The sequence below is a fragment of the Geospiza fortis genome, unplaced genomic scaffold (genome assembly GCF_000277835.1).
Source record: "Geospiza fortis unplaced genomic scaffold, GeoFor_1.0 scaffold26, whole genome shotgun sequence".
NCBI classification, from domain to species: domain Eukaryota; kingdom Metazoa; phylum Chordata; class Aves; order Passeriformes; family Thraupidae; genus Geospiza; species Geospiza fortis.
In genome coordinates this window covers 1,677,665-1,687,804 of record NW_005054425.1, presented here as the reverse complement: position 1 = coordinate 1,687,804, position 10,140 = coordinate 1,677,665, and the positions used below count along the sequence as shown (strand labels likewise).

Below are 10,140 nucleotides of genomic sequence, written 5' to 3'. Positions count from 1 at the left end.
CTTGCTGTCCCTTTGTCACCACGTTCTGGTGGCTTTGTAGGGGCAAAGCCAGCTGAGAATTTAGCCAGACACCATCACCTGGGGCATCAGGCTGTGCTCAGCACAGGCCTGCTGCTGGAACCCTGGATGCTGAGAATTTCAGACTTTCTGTGCTGACAGGCACTGACCCCCAGGAGAACACTGCATTGACCTGAGGCTGTGGAGAAGCTTCCAAAATGGAATGACAGAACTGGGATTGTGGGTGTGGAGTTTGAATAGAAGTGTGTGATATCACAGGGTGGGAAAATTAGAGTTTAAGATCTTGGAATATAGTTATTAAGATAAAGCAAGATGGAAGTTTTAGGGCAGAGGCTGCTCCTTCTTCATCTTCTTCTCCATGGGTTTGGGTGGTTTTGTGTAATTGGATAAAAAAGTCCACATTGTGGGCACGGGTAGTAGGTTATTGGGTTAAAAATAAAAATAATTTAGGTGTAATTTCTTAATTGGACAGTTTATCCTTAAAAGGCCTTGTAGAGAGAGACAGGGCTCCGTTTTTAGTTTGTTAGAGTGAAGAGCTGTAGAACTCAGGGTTTGTGAGACTGTGACAGAGATAAGAACTGATAAACATCTGAATCCCAACAAGAAATACCATCTCAGGCATTTAATCCTGACCTTGGCAGAGAAAAGAAGCAAGGAATCCACAGCCTGCAGGTAGAGAAGAAAAGCTTGTTGGAGGTATTTTCCTGCAGCAGAGAGGTGCTGTGATGTGTTTAACCTCTCCCTGTCCCTTTTCTGTCTCTTCATTGCCCAATCCTCTCTGGAGAAGGTTGAGTTAATCAAAATACATTGAAATTATTGAGAAGGCAAAATGTATGAGGGGAAACTGAGTCAGGGCAGTGAGGATGTTGCCAAAGGTTTGTGTGTGGGAATTGGAAAACCAGAAACTTCCACAGACACTGAAGGGTTTGATTTGCAGCCTTGGGAGAAGCTTGGATTGATGTAAAAATACAATACACAGGCATTAAGCAGAAAAATAATAAAATTTATGAAACAATGAAATTTATAGAAAAATCATAAAATTTATGAAACTGTGAAATTTATATAAACTATAAAATTTATAGAAACTATGTTTCTATAGTTGTAAGTAAGAATATGCCTTAAGTAAGTGAGAAACTGTATTGATAAGATGGTGAAGAGTTTATAGTGTAGTAATCTTATAGTATGGAGTAGGTTGGGAGTTTAGAAGTTCTAACAGAAGCATCTGTGTACAGGTGAGACGGAAGCCATTGGATAAAAGTATCCACAGTGTACCAGAATTAAGTAAAGGTGACAGGTTAGAAAAGCAAAGTAAACCCTGTAACAACTGTCCATTGGTTTAGAAAGATCTATATTGCCCTGTAACAAAGAACTTGTGACTACCCTTGAGCCATGGCCGAGTGCTTGCTCCTCTAAAATCTCACAGCCTCTCAGACTGATGTTTATGTGAGCAATAAATCATTCTTAGCCCCAGAAGAGTCCCATCCCTCCATTAAAAGCAGTGACAGTGATACTGGGGAGGCAGGGCTGAGGTTCCCTCTGGTCAGGGCTCAGTGCTGAGGGTGTGCAGGGCCTGCCCAGCCCCAGCCTCCTCAGGACAGCCCAGAGCAGGGACAGCCACTCTAAAAACTTTAAAGCTGAGAGCTCCACAAGTGGTGCCTTTCTGGGCTCCCTAAAAACAGAGGCTGGACAAAATTAAGAGAATAAATAGCAGATATATTTATTGAAGGGCATTCAGGTACGTTTTGGGCAGACGAAGCCCCCCAGGGGCTACACCCAAAATGCACTCACGAGTTTCACAATTTTATAAGTTTGGTCTATTTGCACATTGGGGTTAATCTGCCAATTACAGCTTCAGGTGATGAAGTCATTTACCCCAAGTTTGCTCCCCTCAACTCACTTTTGTTTAATTTCTTGGGGTCTGAGGCAGTGAGGTGTCCTTGATTGCCAGGCCTGGAGAGGAATTGTTGTGTCTGCCCAAAATGGGAAAAACACTCTATAAGGAGTTTGGGGTTATACACCAAAAAATTACAGGATTACAAATATATGAAAAACATAAAAGCTAAAATCCTAAGGCATCACAAGGAGAATCTCAGGAGGAGAGGATTCCTAGGAGAGCTCTGCTGCCACTGCCTTGCTGCAGGACTGGAAAACTGCAGAGCAGCCACACTCTGAGTTTCCAGCCAGGGAAGAGCTGCAGTCAGAGTCTACACTAGGTAAACTTAGAATTAGTCTCCTGAAAGCTTGGTTAATCAGAACTCATTTATGGGGGGTTGAAAAAATGAAATCCCATAAAAATGAAAATAATGAAATAACCATAACCATTGAAAACAATGAAATAACCATATATTTTCTAACATTCCATTTTGCTCTGTCCTGGAAGAAGTACAGTTGTTTCATTTTAACACATTTCATTATTACTCTTTCTATATTAGATTTCTTTTGATCCAGAAGGATTTTTTAAATCCTGTTTGTATCTGATTTTGTCTTTTTCTAATGGAATCACAACATTTTCTTCAACCCTGATGAAATTATTTTGACTTTTCAACTTGTTCAATAATTCACAGCATTTATTTTCACTCTTACTTGAGTTTCCAGAGTTTCAAATCCCACTGTTTTTCACTGGAAACCTTACTCCAGGAGCAAGCAGCTTCAGAATTCAGATTATTCACAGGGATTCACCCAAGAAAATACAGATGGCTCTGTGTGACCTGGCTGCCCGACCTCTGTTTGTGAGCAGTGAAGAAATAAATTTAGAGTACAGTTCATCTGCCAGGGCAGCTGAGCCACTTCTGCAGTTCCAGTGGGTGGTGTTTGACATGCTGCACACACTGAAATACCTGGTTTTCATAGAGACATGGAATTGTAACATGGTTTGGTGAGGAGGCTCATTCTCCCCCTGCCATGGCAGGGACACCTTCCACTGCCCCAGGTGGCTCCAAACCCCATCCAGACTGGCCTTGGGCACTGCCAGGGATCCAGGGGCAGCCACTCTGTGCCAGGGCCTCAGCACCCTCACAGGGAAGGATTTTTTCCTAAAATCGAATCTAAACCCACTACATTTCATTATTTCAAAGAGGTATTTCATATCTCTTTTATTATTCGGTGTTTCAGAGGATTTTCTTTGGCTGGGAGCACACAGGAGGGAGCAGGAGCAGTGGCCAGGCCCCAAATTCTGCTCCCCCTCACTCAGGTGTGAATCCTTCAGCTGCCCCTTCAGTGTGAGGATGCTCAGTGCTGGTGCTGAGCCCCGGGACCCTCGGGGAGCCCAGAGCCAGCCCTGGGCTCAGAGGACACCACAGCCCTGGGCACAGCAGTTCCCCCTGCCAGGGGAGCCCAGGAGCAGCCCTGACCTGAGCGGGCTGAGCTGGGGGACAGCCAGCTCTGAGATATTGCAGATTTTTGCATTTATTATGCAATGGTTTGGCTTGGAAGGGACCTTCAAGCCCTTCTCATTCCATCCCACCATGGGGGACACCTTCCACTGCCCCAGGTTGGTCCCAGCCCTGTCCAGCCTGGCCTTGGGCACCTCCAGGGATCCAGGGGCAGCCACAGCTGCTCTGGGCACCTGTGCCAGGGCCTCAGCACCCTCACAGGGAACACTTTTTTCCTAATATTTAAGTGTACTCTCTGTCAATTTTCAATTTAAAGTTTTTCCCCATCAGTGGGACTCAATGGTGACAGCTTAGAGGGAGGCCACCCTGTCAGACCACCCAAAATCAGCTGTCCTGAGCCCTATGGGTTTTGTAGGAATTTCAGGTAGGACATGGGGCCTAGGGAGTGGAGGACAGAGCTGGAGCTCAATCTGTCAAGAAGACAACCTAAGTAGCACAGGTGTGCTACTTATTTAAATATTTAATTTCAGTAGCCCTGTATGCAGGCACGCTGCTGGTGTCACACATTGAGGTATTTTTGGGGTCTCCCGTGGCAGGAAGGAAATGATGAATCTGACTCCGTGTTCTTAGAAGGCTAATTTATTATTTTATGTACTTATATAAAAGAATGCTATACTAAAACTATACTAAAGAATAGAGAAAGGATACTTACAGAAGGTTTAACAAGATACTAATTAAAATTTGTGACTGCTTCCAGAGTCTTGACACAGCCTGACCCTGATTGGTCATTAAGTAAAACCAATTCACATGAAACCAATCAAACATGCACCTGTTGGATAAACAATTTCCAACCACATTCCAAAGCAGCAAAACACAGGAGAAACATTCAGATAGTTATTGTTTTCATTTTTCTCTGAGGCTTCTCAGCTTCCCAGAAGAAGAAATCCTGGAGAAGGGATTTTTCCAGAAAATATGACAGTGGCACACATAATGGCTTTAGGGATTTTAGGTAGCACAAATGTGTGATGGCAAGCAGTATGCTTCTGAAAACCCCATTCTGGGTTGCATCTCAGCCCTGGAGTTAGGGAATTCCTGTGTTTCCCAAGCCTGGACAAAGCCTCAGGTACAATTCAGTGACAGCAATGTGGGTGTGTGATGCAGTTGTAGGGAGTCCCAGCTGTAATTACCTGTAATTACCTGTGAGTCCTGTGTGATGGCTGTCACCCAGGGCTGTGCCACCTCAGGAGCACTGGAGCAGTTGCTTTTGGGCAGCTGACTGGTGTCCCACAGTCCCTGAGCAGGGTTTGCTGCTCACTGCTGGTTTTCAGGAGCTATTGGGCTCTGTGCCTGGAGGTTGGCATGGAGGAGAGTCGTGACTGCATGTGGCTTTCCTAGAGTTGAGGTCACCCTGGATCTCCTGGAGTCTTCCAGGAGCTGTGACAATGGGTAACACTCCTGCATGTCTGCATGCACAGACTCAATAAAACTGCAGAAACTGCTGCTGCTCTGGTACTGGCACCTGGAGGGGTGCACATGCAGCTGTGTGAGCTACCCCTGCCTCCCTGTCTTGGTTTGAACAGCCAGGTGTCTGCTAAGGAGGGCAGGAACCTCCCTTGAAATGGCAAATGTAAACTACTCCCCTCTGAATTATTGTAATTTTGAAATTAAAAGGCTCTCAGGCAAAGGTATGGATAGGAATAACAGTTCTTTACTAGGAAAATTAATAAATACACATGCAATAGCACAAAAAAGGAAACAAATCACTGCCAGAGTCAGAGCAGGAGCTGCCCCCTGTGTGTCAGGGGGTGGCACAGCCCCATCCCATGGGGGCTCAGCCCTCCTGCAGTGCCAGCTGTGCTGCTGCTGGAGCAGGGATCCTGCACAAGGGGGGAGTTTTCCTCTGCAGCTCCAGGGCTGCTGCAGATGGGCCTGGGCTCCCTCTGGCAATGCAGGGCAGCAGAAAGCTGCTCCTCTGGCAATGCAGTGGGCAAAGGCTGCTGTGCTGCTCCAGGCTCAGATTGGATCCAGGAAGGAATGCTTGGCTCCTCCCCTGGGCGCAGCATCTCCCCATGGGATGCTGGAATTGGATCAGCCCTGCAGGGACACTCAGTGGCCATGGACAGCAGAGATCTCCTGGAGGGAGGGTTGGCTGTGGGAGAGATAAAGAAAACTGCCCAATGAACAGCAGAGAACTGCCCCAGCTCTGACAGATGGGGATAGAATTCACACCCCCAGCCACATCTTGCAGCCTAAGACAGGGGCTTGTAAGAAAGGTGAAGACAAAGTTTTTAACAGGGTCTGTTGCAGTAGGACTGAGGGTGATGGTTTTAAACTGAAGGAGGGTAGATTTAGATTAATTATAAGAAAAATTTTTTATACATTGATGGGGTTGAGGTCCTGGCATGGGTTGCCCAGAGAAGCTGGGAATTTGCTGTTATGTCCCTCCCAGGCTGGGAGACGGTGGCTGAGGGTAGGGGGCTGCCTGCTGCCTCTTCCTTGGCCCAGGTTTGAACCTTGCTGCTCCTCACTGGCTGCACCTGATACCTGTCGCAGACATCTTTTATAGAAAATCTTTTCTTTAAAATTTTTCTTCTTGAGAAGCTGAGAGGCCTCAGGAACAAAATGTAAACAATGATTATCTGCTGCTGTGGAATGCAACAGGTAGATCTGTGATTAGTCTCATAGAGTTGTTTCTAATTAATGGCCAATCACAGTCAGCTGGCTTGGACTCTCTGTCCAAGACAGAAGCTTTTGTTATTATCCTTTCTTATTCTATTCTTAACTAGCCTTCCGATGAAACCTTTTCTTCTATTCTTTTAGTATAGTTTTAATGAAATATATATAATAAAATAATAAATCAAGCCTTATGAAACATGGAGTCAGATCCTCGTCTCTTCCCCAGCCCGAAAACCCCTGTGAACACGGTCACAGATACCCTTGAAGCAGCACTGTTCATCTGCTGTGGGCTTCCCAAAGGGTCCTCTGAGGAACAGCAATTTACCTTTTGATTCTGGGCATGGGGTTTTCAGAGGAAAATCCCTTCTAGTGAGAGACTAAGTCTGTTCTGCTGGAAAATCAGGGCATGGAATTGACTTTTGCAGTGCTGGATCCTGACATCAGCCTCAGCAGCTGCATCCCACTCCAGGCTGCACCCTGACACTCACCAGCCCCAGCAGCTGCAGTGCTGCTGGAGCTTGCAGTGGGCTTTTCTGGTTTTGCTCTGCAGCTGGGGAGACACCTCACCACACCAGTGGCTGCTGGCATGGCTCTGCAGCCCCTCCATGCCTGAAATGATCCTCATGGCAGTTGTGTTTGCATGGGATTGCAAGGACAGGCTTTGGGGGACAGTCTGGAGGGCATTTGTCCCCTCAGGGTGGGAGGTGAGCAGTGTTGAGTTGCTGTAGCTAAAACCTTGAAGACAGAGGCAATGCCAGCATCTCTGCTCTTACCCTAGCTGCCCTCAGATCCAACAAGGAATGGCATTGTGTGGGGGACAGTCATGTGGGGACACAGCACAGTCACTGCTTTTGGAGATGTTAACCGAGCCAGCAAAGCTTCTCTCTTGAGCTCTAGCCCTGGCTTTGTAAAAGGAGAGGATTTTCCATTTGGCAGGGCATGGGGACCCCTCAGAGCACTACAATATTCCCCAGTGAAGATCCACTCCCATTTGTGTCTCAGAGAGAGGTTTCTGCCTTTCTGAGGGCGATTCCCTGGAGATCCTGAGCAGTGATGCTCCTTGTCCTTCAGGGGGTATAAGCTGAGGAGAGGGACCAGGAAACACCAGAAATATCAATATCCCTGTCCACCTGGCTGCTTCAGGAGGCTTTTAGTCTGGAAGGGACATTCTCAACAAGGGCAGTGATGGCAGTGACAGGCAGAGCCAGCTGGGCACAGGCAGCTCTTGGCTGTGCCCCAGGGACAGATGAGCTGCCCTGGCCCAGCAGCTGCAGGGCTGTGCCAAGGCCCTGCCGTGGGGTGCCAGCTCCTGCCTGGGAGGGGGTGCAGCCCCTCTGCCCAGTGAGCCCCAGGCCCATTTCCAGCTGGTCACTGTGCAATGCAAAGCTGTGTTTCGAGTCAGGTACTTACAGGCAATGTGTGTATTTGTGACTGTGAGATGTGTGGAAACCGACCATGGGACAGTTATAAAGATGAATTCTAATAATAACTGAGGAAAGTAAAGCATGGAAGAAGGCCTTTGAACCTATCCTTTGTTTGCAATTAACCTTAGTTGATATAGGAGCATTTGAATTAAAGCTTTAAGGATGCTGCTCTTTGACAGGAACTTTCTGCTTGTAGCTAAGCCTTAAAGAGTTCTGCAATAATTACCTTTTGAAGTATAATTTTAGAATATTGCTTGTATCCTTGAAACTATAGCTTTGGAATATCTATAAAGGAAATATGCTTATCTCAAGCCTTAATAAAGCAGAGAAAAGCAGCTTGAGAAAGGAAGATGAACATCAACTCAAGGATTAATAGTTTCGACCAAGGGAAGCTGGACATCACTGTTATTAGATTTATAGTCCTTGCAATTAAAAGGTGGACCCACATCTGGGGAGCTGGACCTCACCAGATGGGATTCTTCTTCCTTCTTTCAGAAACCAGACCACCACCATCTGGGGATACTCCTTTTGGGATACATCCTGAGAAAAACTAAATCACAATAGGTATAGAATTGTGACAGAAGTAAAAATTGGAATAGCAACTGCTGAGAAAGCTGATGAGTACCCCTATAAATACCTGTGAACCTCAACTATCGGTGTGCAGTTGGAGGGAAAACTTCCCCCACTGTACCCAGCGCTGTGTTGCTCATACTTTACCATATTAATTAATAGATGGATTGCTGCTTGAATATTGGCCTAGGCAAGCTTCTTACTTATAACATCACTTTGCCAGGCAAATGTCTGGCATTAAGCAGGAGTCCTTGAGCCCTGGCAGCTTCCTTATCATCCCAGGCAAAAGGGGAGCCATGGTACAGCTGGTTTGTCCTATAGTGACTCTGGGGACTCCAGGACAGACCCAGTGAGCCCTCAGCTGGAGAGGATGAAAGAAGCAACGGGGAAGAAAAACCCCGTTGGTGTCAGTGCTGCCTGAAGGAGGAAGGCTCTGGGGGGAAGGAGAGGGTGAGCAGCAGGAGGAGAGCCAGAGAGGAGCAGTGCCCTGGGCCAGGCACCTTCAGGTGGATTTGCTGGAGCAGTTTGGAGCAACCAAAGCCTCAGGGTCCTGGCAAGGGCCATTAAAGGGCTGGGGGATCATGCTGCAGGTCAGAGAGTGGCAGTGGTGGCTCAGCATGCCGCCCTTGTCCCCAGGGTCCCCTTGGTGTGTGTAGGGGTGGCAGCAGGGGCTGGTCCAGAGTCACTGGTGAGGATGACAGGATGAGGATGTCACCAGGGGAGGTGACAGTCTGTTCTAATGGAGCATTCTGTCCTGCTTGCCTTTGCAATGCCCAGGAGAAGATTGAATATGCCTTCCTCATCTTCTTTGCCATCGAGGCCATGCTGAAGATCATTGCCTACGGCTTCCTTTTCCACACGGACGCCTATCTCCGGAACGGCTGGAACGTCCTCGACTTTTCCATTGTGACTCTAGGGTAAGGAAATGTGGCAAGGCTGCTGCTGTTCAGCTGGTGCCAGGCCTCTTCCACAGCCAGTTTTTGTGGTCATTGCAATGTGTTTGGGGACACCTCCTCAACTAAGTTCATGGGCTCCCTGTTCCTGCTCTGACATCCCCTGGGATCCTCTCTGTTAGGAAAATTAATCTACAAACACCAGAGGTTTATGTCCAAAAAGGAGACAGAGGAGTCCTTTCTGGCTTTATTCCAATAAAGGGAGAGGCCATGGGGCATTCCCCTGGGGTCTCTCAAATTTTTGGAGGACACAGCCTCTTTTTTATCTTAATTTCCTGGCTGCATTTCCCTTCTCTCTTTCCCCATTTCTGAGGTACTTGAGAGGTACAAACTTCCCAAAACACCTGATACCAAAGATTTCCCAAAGATTCCCCTCAAATGGATAACCCTCCCTTTTAATTTTTAATTCTTACGGAATTTAGGGGTTTTTCTTCCCCATTGCTTCTTTCATCTCTCAATGTCTAATTTCATTTATCAGCAAACCAAAAGTAAAAGCAAATATCTTTTTCCATTCATCAATCAGTGGAATCCTTCCCATTGTTTCTTCTATCTTCCAGTGCTGGTGTTATCTAGCAGCAGACCACCAGCTTGTTTGCAAAGACAAATCCAATATTCCTCTCACTCTCTAATTTCTTCCTGTCTTGACTCCTCCATGCCTCATAGGTCTCCTTGCCCTGGGGAAAGGGGGTGGTGTGGGGTCCTGCAGGGTTTGCACATGGGATGGAGCTCCCTGGCTGTCAGCAGTGGAGCTGGCCTTGCCAAGAGCTGGCTCTGGGCGAGGCTGAGCACAGCTGGCAGTCCTGACCTTGCTTTGCTGCCTGCAGAGCTCTGAACCCTTACCTCCGATTTCTCACTCTCCATCCTCACACCCTTCTCTTTTACCTTGTCCTTCCTCCTTCTCCTCCTCCCTCCCCTCCCTGTGCCCTGGCTCTTTCAGGCTCATCACCATGACCCTGGAGCAGGTCAATGTGAAGCAGGCAGGGCCCTCGGGGGGAAAAGGCGGCTTCGACGTGAAGGCGCTGCGAGCGTTCCGCGTGCTGAGACCCCTGCGCCTGGTGTCCGGAGTGCCAAGTGCGTGCCAGTCCCTGCTGCCATCCAGGGCTGGGGCTGGATGGACCCTCTGGGCCTGGCCAGGCTGGGGAGACATGGGACAGGCTCCTTGGTGTG

At 47.6% G+C, this 10,140-nt stretch overlaps 1 protein-coding gene across 1 annotated transcript in view; it reads left to right on the top strand.

The window, feature by feature from the left end:
• Positions 1-10,140, top strand: part of CACNA1S (calcium voltage-gated channel subunit alpha1 S) — a 61,109-nt gene that overhangs the window by 6,889 nt on the left and 44,080 nt on the right. The window contains 2 exon segments of the mRNA XM_031061734.1: positions 8,798-8,937; positions 9,911-10,044. Of these exon segments, the coding sequence (XP_030917594.1) occupies positions 8,798-8,937; positions 9,911-10,044 (274 nt within the window).